The sequence below is a fragment of the Centroberyx gerrardi genome, chromosome 3 (genome assembly GCF_048128805.1).
Source record: "Centroberyx gerrardi isolate f3 chromosome 3, fCenGer3.hap1.cur.20231027, whole genome shotgun sequence".
Classification (NCBI taxonomy): Eukaryota; Metazoa; Chordata; class Actinopteri; order Beryciformes; family Berycidae; genus Centroberyx; species Centroberyx gerrardi.
This window is the reverse complement of record NC_135999.1, coordinates 16,976,190-16,995,573: the sequence shown is the minus strand read 5'-3', so window position 1 is coordinate 16,995,573 and position 19,384 is coordinate 16,976,190. Positions and strand designations below refer to the sequence as shown.

The following is a 19,384-nucleotide window of genomic DNA, read 5'->3' as shown; positions in this document are numbered from 1 at the left end:
TGTAGCGAGTAAGAATGTGAGGTTTTGAGCGCAGTCCTGTTGCACCAGTCACTTGTCTTTCAGGCGTTTATCTGTGGAGAAATCAATGCAGAATGTTGATGGGAAAGCTATGTGGCCTCTGACTCTCTCCCCTCCTACACACACAAATACATGCACACTCACACACACACACACACACACACACACACATGCATGCATGCACACACAGTGGGTGAAGACAGCATTGATTTGAAGAGGATACCCTCTAGCAGTGATTACAGTATGCTTAACTTGTTATTTCAAACGTATCTGCACTTGTACTGGAAATGCACTGACATGGAGCGCACACACAAACACACGATAACACACACTAACACACACACAAACAAAGGGTTCCTATTCTTTTTTTTTTTTTTTTCTAAACGTTTTTCCATGTGTTTCAGACACATGATGCACGTGTGGAATGAGGGGCGGGACTTATCCTTCACTCCGGATGGTTACCAGGCCAACCCCAAATTGGTTGTCATCGTTCTCAATAGTGAAAGGGAGTGGGAGAAGGTAACGTATGGACACACTGTGTTTGCAGAAGATCAATGACATAAAATACATTTCAACTATACAACATTAGCCAGACGTTAGTCATTTATAATGATGGTTGTCAAGTTTCTGATCTGTGTGTGTGTGTGTGTGTGTGTGTGTTTACGCACACGCAGATGGGCCGTTGGGAGAACGGGTCCTTGTCGTTGATGTTCCCAGTGTGGCCGAGGTATAACTCATACGGGGATGAGGATGCTGACGAAAACCATCTCTCCATCGTCACCCTGGAGGAGAAGCCCTTTGTCATCGTCGACAACGTGGACATACTCACCGGCACCTGCATGAGAAACTCCGTGCCCTGCCGCAAGCATGTCAAAGAGTAAGCAGCAACACACACACACGTTCAATCCAGTGAAAAAATAAACACTACCCACATTTAGCTACCTACCCACTATTCACAGGAGAGAGAGTTGTTTGAGAGCCACACTTGCTGAAAGTTACCAAGAACAGGCCCATCCTCCCTGAACCCGAGGTGTTACAGTACAAACCGTGACCCCAGCCTGAGCCCGAGCTGGAGGCGGAGACTGAAAACGAATGCTGTCATAGATGTTTCATGTGGGACTGTGCCCAGCTCCTTGCTCAATCTTTAGTCATCTCCCGTCTGGACCGCTGCAACTCCCACCTAGCCAGGCTTCCAAAGTAATCTGTTCAGCAATTACAACCGGTCCAGAGTCCTGCGGCTTGCCCTGTGTTCAACCTCCCTTAGTTCTCCTTTGTCACCCCCGCTGCACTCCCCCCACCGGCTGCCTGTGGCTGTTCACATCAAATTCAGAATTCTGGTGTTGGCGTACAAGGCTCCTGAGGGAGTCGCGCTCCCGTACCTGCAGGCTATGGTCCAGCCCTGCACTCCAGCCTGCGCTCTGCTACAACCGGCCGCTTAGCTTTCCCTTCCCTGCGGCAGCCCCGCAGTCACTTCACCAGTTCGCCTGGCCTCCACTCCTCTTTCTCCTGCTCCCCAGTGGTGAAATGACCTTCCCACTCCAGTCATGACAGCAGAAACACTCCCCATCTTCTACTGTAAGCTGAAGACTCTGCTCTTCAAGAAATAATTCACATCCCCCACATCCCCATTTCCCATATCCTCATTCCCTACTTGCTGTAATATGCTCTTCTCTGAACTATCTATCTCCTTAGCTCTTATTTTTCTTACTTCTTTTCCCCAGGACTTCTTTATCTCACATGATCGTTTTAGGTTCCCAGGAATATGTTACGTCTAATATCAGTGCACTAAGTTGCTCTTGATAAGAGTATGAGCTAAACCCCTGAAATGGAAATGTTTCACAGATTCACATTGACAGTGTTGTGCTACTTCACCAGATATGACAATTTTTTATGTATATATGGTTTATTTTTTTCATTTCATCAGTACCTCATGTTGTAACATGATCATCACATCACATTACTTTCTCTACTGCTATCAGTGGGCTGACAGCTCACTGATAGCAGCAATTCCTTTGTTACAAATGGTATTGGTTCAAACTCATTTCAATTCATATTACATTTAAAAAGTTTCATATATATATAATTCCTCAAACACACACCATTTGGGGAATTGTGTCTGATTTGATAGCATCGTCTTTTGCTGAGAATAATTTTTTTAGTCGCATACCGCTTCAGAGTAATTAAGAGGTAAGTGTAGTCACAGCAAAATCCTTAGAGATTTACACTAAAATGCAAAACGGAAGGAGAGAGAAGCTGTAAATACGATACAAAGAGTCTAGTGATGTTTATGGGACCAGACCTCTAGAAGCCAAACTATCAATGCACAATTCAACCTAGTAGAAAATGTATGTGCCGTCCTTGAAATCCGTCCTTGAAATTCAATTCACTTTTCTCTTTGAAAAAGTTAACAAGGCATAATTATATTGGCTAAAAAGTGAGTTGCAGTAAAAACAGGCCTTCCTGAGGCTGTAAACAATGCAGGGAGATTTCCAAATAGTCAGTAAAATTTTTTTTCTTTTTAGTTTTCCTCAAAGAAAAATGCCTTGGATTCTTTGACATCTTGCTGCTCGACGGATTTTGCCTCAATTATCTGCTATATATGGACACCTCAATGAGAGCCTCTGCATGATAAGCGAAAGCAGCATTTTTCCTCTGTGATAATTTCTACAATTTATCCCACATCTGAATACATCCAACTACTTCCCAGTATATATACAGCTAGCGTACAGTACATAAATTCTTGCTAATTACATTTTCAGTTGGTTTATATGTCACTGGGTTAGTATCGGGTTGTGCTTTTGGTTGATCATTGACTGTAACACAGTTCAACAGTAGCGCTAAAATCCATATCTTCCCAAGTGTTCTACTCATGAGTGACAGCATTATTGACATCATTTCAATCAATGTCAATTCAGAATGTCTGCCAAGGCAATAGATAAAGTTAAAATTGTCAGGGGTAGATAGAAAGTCATTGCTAGCCACAGGGGATGCGCAAAAAACTCAATATCTATAATAACAATACTATCCTTAAAGGTTTATTTTATTTTGGAGTCCACCATTCTCGTTTTTCATAAGCTTTAGTGACAGAAGCGGTAGTGAAGAGAGACAGGGAAGTCTACAGAGAGAGATGCGACACCACAACAGTCGGGATACCAATCCTTGTAGTCAGGAGAATTCAGCACTGCAGGCACAGAGAATTAGACGACTGAACCACCAGTGCACCCAAGCATGTGAAATTGAGTTGTCACTTGTCCAAAGATTTCTCAACCTTTCTCCAAAGCAATGGCAACAGAGCTCCGAGTGGTCACAGGCCAAGCCTGACTAGCCTCTTCCAGGACTTCGCTACTTTACATATGCTGTTTCTCTGTCCATCCATCCATCCATGTATGTATCCATCCATACATACAAACATACATTCAACCATCCATGAGCTACATACTGTACAGTGTATACTCAGCCACTACTTCTGTTTCATCTGTGTGTGTTTGTTTACAAAAGTATGACGTGAATCAAAGCCCCCCTCCATCTTCCGCCAAACAGATGTACTGTATGTGTACCGTGGGGAGTCCGTTGTTGCTGTTGTGTGCGCGTGTGTGTGTGTGTGTTTGTGTGTTTGTGTTTGTGATTGTGTGTGTTTACACAGTGGCATAAGGACACGGAGAGGGCTCAGCTGGGGAGAGCTAATGTATATGTGTGCCATAGAACACCTGGGGCACCGCACACACACACACAGACTCACACACATAGATATAGCCTATAGATATATGAAGATATATATACTTTCTCTCTCTCACACACACAGACACACACATACACATATACACAACACACACACACATTGTGCTGTGCCACAGATAAAGATGACTGCTGTTAAAAGATCTTTTAATGCTTTGATGTTTCAGTTCTTTGACAGTTGTTCTCCATGTTCTCAGTGTGTGAATCCCCCAGTTCTTTATGAACTGTCTCTTGAACTGGAGTCAGCTAAAATGGCAAGTGAAAAGGTCATAGAGTTACTGTTGCAATCTATATAGGCATCCACATCAAAGATGGCTGAAATGGGAGTGGAATTAACTTTTTATGAAAATGCTTTTGAAAATTCTGGTGCGGTTTAATACATTATGAGAATCATTTGACCCAACAATTCAGTTGTGTTCAATGCTCCAAGGTCCTTGGGGAAGGCTGTCAGAAAAGTTTATTTAAACAGGCTCTTCCATTCTGTGCATCCTGTCTTTATGGCTGCAGTGCGTGGGTATGCCCTGAGTTTTGGAGACGTACCTCCTTATGGGATGGGGGAGCGAAGCAGAGAGAGGAGGAGAGGAGAAAAGGACAGAGAGGGGGAATGAGGAGAGAGAGCAGTGGAGAAGGACAGCTGATATTTTAGTCATGTGGGTTGGTTGTTCTGCAGAGCCCAGCTCTATTTAAAGCCCAGCAGCATCTGCTCAGTACCCCTGTGTTTTCATCTGGTTTAGTTAGCTAGCACTGAGGGAAACACACACACACACACACACCTACACACACACACACACACACACACACACACACACACACATATACTGGATTCTCTGCCCTTCAGCAATATTTATGGTTACTTCGTACTGTCATAATTCTAGTTTTACAGTTTGATGCGGCCACCAGATGTGTGGAGCAGACAGGCAGTACAGTTACACTGATATCCAGGCACAGATCCACACAGATGCATGCATAATATTAAAATATCTTCTATTAAAATAATTTTGACCTAATTGTGTGTGGTTGTGTCTGTGTTGCAGCAACAGCACCTCAGGCGGTTCCTACATTAAACAATGCTGCAAGGGTTTCTGTATTGACATTCTGAAGAAGATAGCAAGGAACGTCAAGTTCACCTACGACCTCTACCTGGTCACCAATGGAAAACATGGCAAGAAGATAAATAATGTATGGAACGGCATGGTTGGAGAGGTATAGATATCCATAATATTTACTTATTCGTCTGTCTGCCTGTTACTACTTACTAGTCTGTCTATCTGTCTTTTTGCATAAGTATTGCAAAGTATTTGGACGGAAACGTACACTACCAGTAAAAAGTTTGGACACATCTGATTGAATGTACTGTGTTTTTCATTATCTTAAAGCCATTTTGATCTAAAGGCTGTTGGTGCCTATGTATGAATTTCTTTCCTTTTAGTTTTTAGTTTAGTTTTGACACTTTTTTGGCATTATTTCATAGTTTGATGTCTTTTACTATTATTCTAAAATGTGGAAAATAGCATAAATAAAGAAAAATGTGGTGTGTCAAAACTTTTGACTGGTAGTGTATGTTTTTTGGCTGCATGCTCATTATCTAGGATGTGGAATGTGGCACCATGGCTATGACGTTCAAGTGCTTAATGTCATCTCTGAGGGTATTTTGACTTTAATGCTTGTTTCCCCCTACTACTAAACTCTACGTGGAAATTATTACATTAAATTATTAAATTAAAACAAGTTCAGGTTCAGGTTAAGATGCTCTCTAGCAGGAGCAGGGTGACTTGAGGCTGATTTGATAGCATCGTCTTTTACTGAGAATTATTTATTCAATCACACACTGCTTCAGAGTAATTAAAAGCTAAGTGTAGTCACAGTGAAATCCTTAGAGATATACACTGAAATGCAAAACGGCTGGAGAGAGAACCTGGCAATACGATACAAAGAGTCTGGTGATGTTTATGGGACCAGACCTCTGGAAGACTTTGCGCAATAAAAATGTGAAAAAAATGTTTTTACTACATACTAAAAATGACGTCTTTATGAACAGAATCTCAATCTGTCAGAATACATATGGGCATCCAGAAATGGGGGTACCATGAAAAAGACAGCTGTATTCTTAATGTTCATCTGATATGGCTGGAAATACCCTCAAACTAAAGATGACATTCTGTGCTTTAACCTCACACTGGTTGTGTAATTTCACATCCAAAATAAAAACCAAAATGCAGCCAAAATATGAAGCACAAATAATATGTCGCTGTCCAAATATTTATGGATCTGTATCTGAGATAGTAATTATATTTTTCTCCCGTCGTTCTGTTAGTCGATATAACTATCTCTCTCTCTGTCTACCAGGTGGTGTATAAGAAGGCAGTAATGGCGGTCGGTTCGTTGACCATCAATGAAGAGAGGTCAGAGGTCATTGACTTCTCCGTGCCCTTTGTTGAGACTGGCATCAGCGTCATGGTCTCACGTAGCAATGGAACTGTCTCTCCTTCTGCCTTCCTTGGTAAATCTATCGCTCTCTCCCTTTCGGTCCCTCTCCACCATCACGTTTTCTCTCTTCCTCTCTCTCTCTCTCTCTCTCTCTCCCCTTCTCTCTTCCCCTCTCTCTCTCTCTCTCCCTCTCTCTCTCCCTCTCTCTCCCTCTTCCTCTCTCTCCCTATGTACTCACTTCTGGGCACAGAAAAAGGGCGGTGCTTACATGTTGGCAATATTCGGCACATAAAATGGAATATTTTATTTAGACAGTGTGTGCTGGCCAAATTCCACTTGTACTCTGACTTTATCTGGGCTTCAACACCCTAAGCACATTAATATTTCTACCAGAGCTGAGCAAGTGGAGCATGCCAACTGTTTTTGAAAACTCAGCTCAGACAAAGCATTCTTGATACTCGCGTCGCCGCTCTCCTCCCCTCCCTAACCCTCCTCTCCTCCTCTCCTCTCCTCTCCTCTCCTCTCCTCTCCTCTCCTTCTCCTTCTCCTCTCCCTCTCCTCTCCTCTCCTCTCCTCTCCTCTCCTCTCCTCTCCTCTCCTCTCCTTCTCCTTCTCCTCTCCCTCTCCTCTCCTCCAGTTGCTCAGATGACTAGAAACTGAAGCGCTCCTCTGTGCTTGTCTAATGTCTTGTATTGTCATTGGAGCGAGGCAGGGAGCGAAGGAATGTATTGGACCATGTGTGTGTTGGGCCCTGTGTATTAACCCATGTGTCAGTATGCGTGTGTGTGGGGGGAAAAAAAAAAAAAGTGTGTGTGTGACACTGCAAGAATATATCAGGACATTTGCGCGTTGAATCAAGTGTGTGTGGAGAATGAATGTGCTTTGGCCGTATGTATGTTAAAGGGTGAGTGCGTCGTGTGTGGCTGTGTACATGAGTGTGCATTGTGTGTGTGTGTATGTGTGTGTGTGTTGGGCCTGGGCCAGGGTATCAGTGACGGTTCAGTATCTCTCGCACTCATATTAGAGGCACCTCAGCGCACAATCTCTCAGGGTTGGCTAACCCTGGCAGTCACATACTTACACATACGCTCACACACACATACATTTTGTCTGGGTTCGGCGTCTCTGGCACTCATCCCGCTCTCTGAACTCCTGCCCTGCTCCGCGCCAACCACAGATGACTTGCACACATGCAGACTCACACACACTCGTGCGCGCGCACACACACACACACACACAGATCACACACAAGTGGATCACATACACATGCCCACAGCAGGGCACGTCAGATCACTCAGAGTTTGATTCTTCTCCCTCCCTCCTTCTCCCCCCCTCCTCCCCTTCCTCTCCTGTCTCCCCTGCCCCAGGCCTCTCCCTCTCTCAGCTCTCATCCAAGGGAATAATGAGAAATATGGAAATGTGCTCCGTCAAACTCTCTGTGACTAACTCACCCTCTCTTTCCCTCCCCCTCTCTCTCTCTCTCTGTCTGTCTCTCTATCTCCCTCTCTGTGTCTTCTCTATCATCTTTTCCTCGCTGTATCTTCCCCCTGTCCCTGTTCTCTTTTTGCTTCTCTCCTTTATTTCTCTGAGCCTGTCTCGTTCTCTCTCCGTCCCTCGCTTTTCATGCGTCTCCTGCTTCTCTACAGTGTCTCTCTGTCTCGTGTACTCAATTTATCTTTAACGCTCTCTCTCTCTCTCCTTCTCCCTCCCTCCCTCCCTCTCTTTCTCTCTCTCTCCCTCTCTACTCTCAGAGCCCTTCAGTGCGTCAGTTTGGGTGATGATGTTTGTGATGCTGCTCATTGTCACAGCCATCGCTGTCTTCCTCTTTGAGTTTGTCAGTCCACTGGGCTTCAACCGCAACTTGGCCCAGGGCAAAGGTAGGCCTACATACACACACACACACACACACTCACACAGTCAGAAATACCACACCAATCGTTACTCCTCGAAGCAAGACACACAACTCTGTGCTGCCCTTAAAGCAAAAGAATTGACCTGTGTTATTCCTACGACCTTAGACTGTTCTGTCAATATTTGTGAACATTAACAAGGCTGTAATCTGTGATATCATCAAGAATCAAAACCTGTGGCTGCTCTGTAGGCAGTGGATCGGAGATTGATTTTGTGTAAACACAGAATGAGGTTTTAGCTTTTATATTTACATGAGTTAAGGGATAACCCAGGTATAGCATGTGAATTTATAAATTTTTTTGGTTTGATTTTCTCTTTAACACTACAATAAATCTTGAAGAGTCATGACACCCTCAGTTTGAGCTTTTCTCCACCTACTGCACAATTAAAAAAAAAAATGCAAGCAGCATGAGGAGCGGGGGGAAAGGGGAGCTCTGGGTGAGTGGGAAAGATTGTAGGATGTATGATGACGTGCACAATTCTGTAAACCACCAAAACGGCACTATTCAAAGGTTTTCAGCTACTAGTTGGCGACACTAAAACGGGATTTGCACAGACAATCCAGCAAAAAAGCATTATGTAATGTATTGTCAAGCTCATGACACTGCTGCGTTTCATCGTAAAATTGCCTTAAACATTGATTAACATCTGAAAAAAAAGTGAGTTTAAGGTTTCATACTCCTTTAATTGCCCCGGCTTTCGTTCATTCCAGCATCAGTTTCTAATCTGTGTCTCACTCTCTCCCTTCTTTTGCTCTCTCTGCTCCCCCTCCCTCTCTCCCAGACCCACACGGTCCATCATTCACCATTGGTAAGGCCATCTGGCTGCTGTGGGGCCTGGTGTTCAACAACTCTGTGCCTGTGCAGAACCCTAAGGGCACCACCAGTAAGTTCATAGTATCGGTGTGGGCCTTCTTCGCTGTCATCTTCCTGGCCTCCTACACTGCCAACCTGGCTGCCTTCATGATCCAGGAAGAGTTTGTGGACCAAGTCACTGGACTGTCTGACAAGAAGGTAGGATTACACACATACGGGTGCACACACACACACAGACACACACACGCACACACAGAAGAAACTAAACACATTCACAGTCTTGTAATGGATGCCAGCCCTGCGGCCAGACAGGAATCTCCAGGGACGGCCCTTGGGCTTCAACAGCCCAAACCCTCTGGCCGTAGCTGTCACCACACTAACACTGCCAGCGCAGCAGACCCAGGGGCACACATACACACACAGGCTGGATAGATCAAAGACTTGCCGTATGTGCGCATGGTGTGTGTGTGTGTGTGTGTGTGTGCGTGCGTGCGTGCGTGCGTGTGTAGTATGCAGAGGCTGGCAGTGTCAGCAGAACCCCAGCCAGTCTTACGCTAGACTGGACAGACAATGATGATGACTGATGAGACCACTCCACTGTCTCGCCCTGCTCCTTTCTCCTCTCTCCTCTGTCTCTTTCTGTCACCCTCCACTGTTCCTCCTCTCTCCTCCCCCCACCTGTCTCTCCCTTTTTCTCCTTCCCTCTCTGTCTGTCGGTCTCTTTTCTCCTTCACTCTTTCTCCTTCTCTTACTATCTTTTTCTTCTTTTTTCTCGCCTTCTCTCTTTTCCTCTCTCTATGCTCTCCCTCTCCCTCCATTTCTTTTCTGCCTTTTTATTGACTCATTTTTTTCCGCTGTCTTCCCCCCTCTCTCTCTCTCTCTCTGTCTCTCTCTCTCTCTCTCATATATCTATTTATTTCTCTCTCTCCAGTTTCAGAGTCCATACTCCTATTCTCCTCCATTCCGCTTCGGGACAGTTCCCAACGGCAGCACAGAGCGCAACATCAGGAAGAACTACCCAGATATGCACCAGTACATGACCAAATACCATCAGACCGGGGTGCAGGATGCGCTGGTCAGCCTCAAGACCGGGTACGGTGGTGCACTGCAAACCTGTCAAGCCAACTAAAGTCAAGTTGAGCTTTATTATACCTGAGAGGGAAATTCTGTTTGCAAACAGCATCCACAGTTAAGAACATGTGAAAACAAACAAAAAAAGACATTGCGTCAGACAATATCCCATCCCCATGGGGCTCGGCACTAGCTCATGCTAAAATGTTACAGTAACTGTGCTTAGTGGTACTGTCACTGATGGTAAAATGCAGACGCTCTCTCCAAGTGCTCATTATACAGTCTGGTTGCTGCTGGAATGAGGGAGCTGCCAAAACAGGGAGAGTGTAATTTGTTCTGGAGTTTGCTACCTTTATTTCCGTCCCTAAACACACACACATGGAAGAAGGCGCTGCTGTGTTTTTATTTGCTCATCAGCTACGTGTGCAGGCTTTGAGCATGACGCATGTTTCCAAACATATTTAGGCTACACATAATGGTTTGGTTGCTTGCTGATTATATTGGTTTTCCTTGTACAATTACTTTATTGATTATACTGTATATCAAATAGATTGGTTTGGTTTATGCATCACATGCCGTTATATATTGCTTTCTGGTTATATATCACATGTATTGTTTCTAATTATGTATCACATATATTGGTTTTGGTTATATATCACATGCTGTACATTACAAATTTCCCTGCAGGGGATCAATAAAGTGCAATCTTAATCTTAATTAGTTGCAGCTATACAAGAGGTGTGCAGCAGAATCTTTTTTGACTCAACCCTTCAGGAAAAGTGGTTGTTTAGAAATAATGAATGCAATGTAAACACTCATGAAATGTGCTTTGAGACATAATATGCATTTGAAATGCTTCATACAGTTGAATAAATTAATATTATTCTGAAGTGCTTTGTACAGATTAATGAATGAAGATTGTTCTGAAATGCTCTATGTGGATTAATTTCTTTTGTAGCTGAATGTATCAGCAACAAAATTCAAAACGATTGCAACAGCCAATACTCTATATGTTGCAATGTTTCACATATGCCCTTTGGTGAAGAGTTTAATCCAAAGCACTTTACATCAATGCATACATTTTTAATATGGATGGCCCCAATGGGAATTGATTAATGCCATGCTGTAATCATTGGGTTATGTAAGACTGCCATTTCTTTGCTCATAATAACTACTCTGTTATCATTTTCTAGTTCAGAAATCTGAAGTTCAGAAAAACAGGGTTCTGCTGTTATAATCTTAGTTATGTAGGCCAGTGGTTATATTGTTTTTGGTTAGCAGCTATATGTTGTACTTTTATTCTTGCTATGCTCTTAGCTGTATCTAGATGCTCAGTAAATCCAGAGTGTGTATTTCTCCCACAGAAAGCTGGATGCTTTCATCTACGACGCGGCAGTGCTGAACTACATGGCTGGCCGAGACGACGGCTGTAAGCTGGTTACCATCGGCAGCGGTTACATCTTTGCCACCACAGGTTATGGCATTGCTCTGCAGAAAGGATCCTACTGGAAACGCCATGTTGACCTGGCTATACTGGGCATCATAGGAGACGGTGAGGCACACGTCAGCAAACACACATCCACATTCAGCAAACACCATCACACTGAAATGAAGCGTCTGTGTTGTTCCAGGCCCCCGGTCCTATTACAGATAGTTACAGTTCTCTAAACCCATGGCTCAGCTTACCCCCCACCCCCCCCACCCCCCACCCTCTCCCATTCCCTCTCTCTCCTCCCTCCCTTTGTCAGAAAGCTATCAGAGGCTAGTCTTAACACACCATTTCATCATCATTACCCTGTGTGTGTGTGTGTGTGTGTGTGTGTGTGTGTGTGTGTGTGTGTGTGTGTGTGTGTGCCCACCCTGTCCTGTTATGTTTACTCCTCCAGATTGTTCAGTATAATAAGCTGTGAGATGGTGTGAATGGAAGAAAGAGAAAGAGCCAGACAGAAATCAAACTGCTGAAACCACTAAAGCGTTTCGCTTCACACCCGGTCTTTTTATTCAGGGCAAACACCAGCATGTGCACGCGCACATGCACGTGCTCGCACACACACACCCACACACAGTCTGATAATAATTCCTCCCATCCTTCCCTATCACTCCATCACTATCAATTCTTCCCCCTCCTCCTCCATCCCCTCTTTCACTCCACCTCCTGTCTCCTTTCCATTACGATCTATTTACCACTTCACCTCTCTCCCCTCCTCCCTTCCCTTTTCCATCTTCCCTTGTAATGATATGCCCTTTTTCCATCACACCTCTCTCCCTCCCTCCATGCCTACCTCCCTTGTTCTCTCCCTCCCTCTATCCAACCTTCCTTCCCTTCCTCCCACTCTCCTTTCCTCGTCCCACTTTGCCTCCATCCCTCCCACCTTGTCTCTTTCTCTTCTTCTATTGATTTTCCTTCTTTTCTCACTCCTCCCTCATTACCCTCCTCTGTACCACTCTCCCTCCAGGTGAGATGGAGGAGCTGGAGGCTCAGTGGCTGACTGGGATCTGCCACAACGAGAAGAACGAGGTGATGTCCAGCCAGCTGGATGTGGACAACATGGCCGGCGTCTTCTACATGCTGGCCACAGCCATGGGCCTGTCCATCCTCACCTTCATCTCCGAACACCTCTTCTACTGGAGGCTGAGGTACTGCTTCACTGGTGTCTGCTCCGGGAGGCCTGGCCTGCTCTTCACTATCAGCAGGGTGAGTCGGGTCTTAAATGACTATAAAGCTTGTTTATTTTAACTGGTTAAGTTATTATCACTGTATCTTCGTCTCTGTGCATAGGACTGTTATGCAAAAGAAAAGTCACTTAATATCCACACAAATGTTACTGTTAAAAAAAGAGCAGGAATCTGTGTTTGCGTGTGCGTGCCTGGCCTGTGTGTTTGTGTGTGTGTGTGTGTGTGTGTGTGTGTGTTTGTGACAGAAGAGAAGAAAGGGGGATAGTACGATTATAGAGCGCAGCTGAGGCAAGGATGAGTTTTACTGCTGTGCATATGGACAGCAGGAGAGAGGAATCAAACAGCTAAGAGGATGAGAATGTGGACACACATAAATACACACAAACACTCACACACACACACAAACACACACACACACACATTCAACTTCATAAGTTTAAAATGGTTAAACGGTTAAACACATGGTGGGGCAGGGAGGTGAGGGACAGACATGATCACACATGCACTCGCAGGCAGACATAGACAGACGCATATACACACAAACGTACTTGAACACACACACACACACACACACACACACACACACAAATGGACACCCCCGTACAGACCATTCTTTCATTATTTATATGTCATGTCTCTGTGTTAGGCAGGGCTTTTATTCCGGACGAGCAGCGGTTCACACGTTAAGTGTTTTACAAAATGTGTGTGTGTGTGTGTGTGTGTGTGTGTGTGTGCATGCCGTTAGAGCAGCAGTGCTGTAGGTTAAGTGGCTCTAGGAAGAACATCTCCCAGCACTCAAAGGCCCCCTTCAGTGACATCATCACCTCAATTCAATTTTCTAGGCGCCAACGAAAACAGTTCATCTAAAATAGTGGTGATTATCTCTTCTAGGCACATATCAGAATAAAATGAGGTTACGGTTTGCAGTAGACACATCGGAGAATAGGTCACAGAGGTCCCTCCTAATTTGCCTTGCAAAGTAATGATTGTCTTGCAATATGTGTGATTTATTTTACATTTTGTTGGTGAGGTCACTGGATTGGGGTTTTAACTCCTATATCCCACCTCCCTGTCTTTCTTCTCTACAATTTTCTTCTCTTCTCCTCTCTTCTCTTCTCTTCTCTTCTCTTCTCTTCTCTTCTCTTCTTATCTCTCCTCTCCCCTCCTCTCCTCTCCTCTCTGCCATCTCTCAGGGTATATGGAGCTGTATCCATGGGGTTCATATAGAAATGAAGAAGAAGACTCCTGAACTGGACTTCAGTCCTCAAGCCAACATGCTGCACCTGCTCAAGTCTGCCAAGTCCATCACCATGACTTCTCCCAAACGCAACACTGTCCTCTTGCAGCCTAACATTATGGAAATGATGTCAGGGAAAGGTACTGTAACACACTTACACATAGTAATATAATTTAGATCACAGCACATAGATTCTACCAACAGAGCAAATAAATAATAAACATGCCCCTGTGAAAGGATTACTCACACATACAGAGGTTAGTGCAGTTTTCTATACACTCAGCCCATGCATCGCTAAAGGTGACTGGCTTGATCCTCGTTGTGGACTCAAGACTATAATTGGAATGATTGTCATGTACAAGCCGGCCTCCGGATTAGAAACACATTAAATGGCATAATCACCATGCCAGGCTATTAGATAATGTATCAGCTAGAAGGCTGAGCATCCATCCAAACATCCCATCTATTGTATCTGCTGTCTGAGGTGCATCTCTCCTTGTCTCCTAGGTAACTCACTCCATAGCCTGCCTCCAAAGGGTCCTGGTCTCTATAGCAACGCTGCTGGTCTACAGGGTTTCCTGTCATTGTCCGGGCGACACAAAGACCTCCTTAACAATGCTGCACCATTTCCTGGGCAACAAAAAGCCCCCGTTCTCCAGACCAGCCCCAACAAGCCCCAGCTGTCTATCAGCAATGACAACGGCAAGACCCGCCTCGCTGGGCCGGCCTGTCCTGCGTCAAAGCCTCGCGCGCTGTGGAAGAAGAGTGTGGAGACGCTGAAGACCCAGCCTTCAGTCCCGTCTCCAGGCCCCGGCCCCAGCCCCAGCCCCACCCCCGGGCCTGGACCCGCACCGATGAAGAGCCAGCGCTACCTTCCTGAAGACCCACCACACTCCGACATCTCCGAGTGCTCCAGCCGGCCGCCTTCACACAAGGATTCAGACTCCATGGCAGCCAGGGGAGGATTCAAGCCTATCAACCAGCTGAGGAAGAGGGGGGGAGGAGGAGGAGGAGGGGGAGGAGGGGGCGGAGGATCCAAGATCTACTCCATTGACTCAGACCAGGCCAGTCTGCACTCTGCTCCCCCATACCAGCGGGAAAGCCAGGGAGGAGGTGACGACCACAGTTACCCTCCTGACCTGTTTCCACCTGACAACACACACGCACACTCCCACCAGGCAGAAGCCCCCATTTTGCAGCTGAGTGCCAGCCTGCTGCACCACAGCCACAGCGCTGAGGCTGACCTGCACTCCCTGAAGGACAAGAAATACAGCACCTACAAACACAGCAGGTAACACATCCAATACAACACAAACAACAAATTCATACCTAATTCCATTGTTCTCGAAGTTTTAACTTTCTCTGCTTGTATTGTTGTTTTCTGTGTAATCACTGTCATCCTCTCTCCCGCCAATTCTCCCCAGTGCGAAGGACAAAGCTGGAGGATCATTTGAGGCTCCAGGTGGGGGGCCCGGGGCACAAGGCGTTCGGCCGAGCCACTGTCGCTCCTGCCTGGCCAAGCTAAGCGGCTACTCTGGCCTCTACACTGTCCGCTCGCCACAGGCACGCTGCGACGCCTGCATACACCTGGGCAACCTCTACGACATCAGCGAAGACCAGCTCCACACACACTACTCTCACGCACACACTCACCCACACAGCGGGGACATGTTCACACACTACCTTCCCCAGAGCGAGCTGGGCCTGGTGGGTGAAGGGGACGGGCTGGTCAGCCACTTTGAGCCCTCCCCTACCTCCTCAGCTCCTCTGCCCTCCTCCTCCTCCGCCCAGCACCTCCAGCTGAGCCGTCAGCACTCCTACGAGAACGTTCTTCCGGACGGCGTTCCCGAGCGGCAGCCTCAGTCCCACGCCCACCTGCGGGGGCTGAGCTTGTCTGACAGGGAGAGGGAGCTGACCCTGGAGGAGGGGGCCTACGCCAACGTGCTGACCATGCGCTCTGACCGTCCTTTCAGCAGCCGCAGCCCGCCCTCCCCGTCGCCCTCCCACCACCACAGTCTGGACACCCCAATCCCCCTCCCCCGGCGCTCAAAGAGCCTCTTCCCAGATCGCCCCTCTCACAACCCTTTCCTCCAATCAGCCCCTGGCACCGCGCAGCGAGAGCCCGCCTCCCAGGCTGTCGCACGCATGCCACAGAGAAATTCCGCCCACGAGCTCTATAAGCAGCTAATGCCACTGTCGCTTACCCTTGGTAACCATGGCAGCCATCACATCAACCAGCATGGCGGCCATGTTGACCAACAGGTGTTCTACCCTCAGCAGGAGCCCACTGTGGTGGCCTACATGGTCCCACCCGCTGCTTCTCAGCCAATGAGTTATGTGACAGCGCCGCGAGCCTCTAGCGCCGGCGGCAACCGGCCTCGCCTCTACCGCCGCATGCCCAGCATCGAGTCCGACGTCTGAGAGACACGCACACTTACTCTCACTGAAACACACATTCACATACACACACGCATGCAAGAAGGGGGTGTGTGTGACTGGACCAGGCAGCTCTGATTCTAAGCACACACAGATACACACAGACACACATACACAAAGACACACACACACGCACACACACACACACACACACACACACACACACACACACATACATGTGTGAGCGACAGGGTCCAAGGTGTGCTCTAGACTATAGGTCATTGGTGATGCTGAGTAAATCATTGTTTCTTTATCACACCCCCTACAGGGCGGGATAGGGGCCAAGGGACACCTAGAGGCACAAGATGGAGAGCGTGTGTGAGTGTCAGAGTGTACTGGCCTCTCGCTCTGGGTAGAGAGGGACAAACAGACACAAAGTCCAACAAGACCAGACCAAATGTCCAGCGGAGTAGGAGGGACACTGTATATGCAGTCTAGCACCAACAGTGGGATCCGGTGGCACATCAGCATGCGAAGGACAACAGGATGTTTGGACGTTCAGGGAGGACGAGCTGAAGCGACCTCCGGCCCGCCTGGCCTGTCCCGCCCTCTAACCAGCCTCTTGGAATTGAGGGGAGAAAGAATTCCCCACCTTCTTCTGAGATTACGCACACACTTTTCGCCTAAACACACAACCCCCCCCCCTCTCTCTCTCTCCAGGACTCTCCTGTTGCACTATGATTTCTACAGTCACCCGTATGTTGTCTGAGCCTCCAAACTGCACTGCCAGCATGGCTTAAATAGTACTACACTACACTAGAGTAATCCTTGACTTGAATGGAAATACTATCTCTGTAATAGACTAGACTGGAGGTGGGCAGCTGGTCATGACACAGGTCTTAAAAATGCACCCACCTCGGGGTCCAGCTCCTACCCATAGATGTACAAACACTCGAACACACACGGTGTTTGTTTTGGGGAAGTAACACATGGCAGCAGCACTATAGACTGTTTGTTATTGTTGATGTCAGTTAATTGAACATTCCAAACAGTGGACCAAACATGGCCGCCAGTCCGCCCAGTAAAGCTCCTCAGGATGAGAATGTGTGTTCTAGTGTTTCTAGATCTATAGACATATAGCATCCTTGCTTCCTCTCTTAGCTAGCCTTCAGGTCATACTGCATGCTTCCTACTGCCCTGTGGTACCAACCAACTCCTATACAGGGTCATACACGCGCACACACACACACACACACACACACACACACACACACACACACAGACACACACGCACACACACATGTACACACACAATAGTCTAGGATAGTAGTTTAGGGTGGGTGTGTGTGTTGAGGCTATGAGATAGCTTCTATTTGTGCACTTTGTAGATTTTATACCCTGCCACCGAACACAGATGTTTGACCAAAAACACTTTTATACTGAAAACTATGAATATTCAGAATCATTCGCTGGATAGATGTTTCCTTCTCTTATTTCTTTTTTTGGCATTTGGTTTAGGGCAACGTTAAGGCAATAGGTGTCACAGCTCTGTCGGTTTCCATTGTGAGGTTGAAAGTTTTACAGTGTTAGATAATGGGTACAGCATCATATACACAACACAAGCTCTTCCTCCTTCTATTCTTTTTTAACTCTACTGTGCTCCTCCCTCTTTATATCTTTCCGTCGTTATCTTGGTCATCCTTTCCTTTGTATATTCTCACCATTATTCCTTTATCCTTCTCTTTCTTCACTTTATTCCTTCCTTGCTCCTTTCCTTATTTCCTTCCTTCCATCCTTCTTTCCACCCGGCCTTCCCTCCTTCCTCATATAGAATAGATTGAGGAATAGATCAGAGGAATAAAGTTCAGTAGTGATGTTTGAAATCTCTGCAGAACTACATCTAGAGTATTGTTGGAAATCACTTAATATCAGTAGTCGTTATGATTCTTCAAATTCAGCGCTGGCTCTAGTACAGTACATTTTTCTGATAACTACGTTGAGCAAAAGGACTCGAGGCTCATTTTAATGGTTCTGCTGGCCAAGTAGTGAATTTAGAGGGCGAGTGTAACATGGCTGCAGATTTACTCATCAAATTAATACTCCTGGATGAGCGTCAGGATAGCAAGCGCTTCTGTGGCTCTGTTGGCGAAGAGCGCAGCGCCGTGTTTCAGCAGAGCAGTCACGTGGCAAGCAGAGAGTTTGCAAAGTGACTTGTTACAGAGGCAGCACTCACTCTCTCTCACACACACACACACACACACACACACACACACACACACTAGACAAGAGTTGGCAATGTGTGTATGAGTGTTCTAGAAATCCATAATCTACTGCGTAAGGGCATTGATTTTTTTAGCACAAGGATTATGATGGAGAAAGGACTTGATATCCCATTAGCCGAACATCTATCTCTATTCTCTTGCTTTCTTTCTATTCTCTATTCTCTCTCGCTCTCTCTCGCTCTCCCACACACACACACACACACACACACACACACACATATTGCCTGCAAAGAATGCAAAACAGTTTGAAACAAAAAATGCACCTTTGAATGGTGAGCGCTGCCCCTCTTTGGTCATCCTAACAGGTTTGGTGTGTGAGTTATATGCACAATATCAGGTTGCAATATTATACTTATGTACAGAGAAATCTTTGTTTTTAATGTTAGAAAATGATTTCATTTGTTTGATTTGAATGGTAATAAGTGTAGAATTCATTTCAATAACAACGTGGCTTTTATTCTGCTTCTAAAAAAAGACTTTGGCATGTTTTAGATTCTTGTGTGAAATTGATTTTTCCTCTGGTGTGTTGTTGGTTGGGACCTCACTGTACAGTCCTCACTGCTGGGTTAACTAACGAGTTAACTATCCTGCTCAGCTAACAGGTTAACTAGCTAGCTGGCTCTCATCTGAATCACACTCAATGAATAATGATAGTCCAGCCTGTGTGGTTAAGAACCCCCACCCACATAGTTCTCTTCCACTATTAGTCTGTGCTGTTTCACCTCGGAGTGAGTGAGTGAGTGAGTGTGTGTGTGTGTGTGTGTGCGTGTGCGTGTGTGTGTGCGTGTGTGTGTGTGTGTGTTTTACACGGTACAAGCATTTATATAAGACAGGAT

At 46.1% G+C, this 19,384-nt stretch overlaps 1 protein-coding gene across 1 annotated transcript in view; it reads left to right on the top strand.

The window, feature by feature from the left end:
- grin2ab (glutamate receptor, ionotropic, N-methyl D-aspartate 2A, b) overlaps positions 1-16,311 on the top strand; it is a 69,530-nt gene extending 53,219 nt beyond the window's left edge. The window contains exons 9-20 of the mRNA XM_071909345.2: positions 423-537; positions 693-895; positions 4,788-4,956; positions 6,100-6,253; positions 7,932-8,057; positions 8,875-9,104; positions 9,838-9,998; positions 11,342-11,529; positions 12,434-12,672; positions 13,847-14,030; positions 14,398-15,181; positions 15,315-16,311. Coding sequence (XP_071765446.2) covers positions 423-537; positions 693-895; positions 4,788-4,956; positions 6,100-6,253; positions 7,932-8,057; positions 8,875-9,104; positions 9,838-9,998; positions 11,342-11,529; positions 12,434-12,672; positions 13,847-14,030; positions 14,398-15,181; positions 15,315-16,311 — 3,550 coding nt within the window. The remainder of the gene's footprint in view (positions 1-422; positions 538-692; positions 896-4,787; positions 4,957-6,099; positions 6,254-7,931; positions 8,058-8,874; positions 9,105-9,837; positions 9,999-11,341; positions 11,530-12,433; positions 12,673-13,846; positions 14,031-14,397; positions 15,182-15,314) is intronic.
- The last annotated feature ends 3,073 nt before the right edge of the window (positions 16,312-19,384 follow it).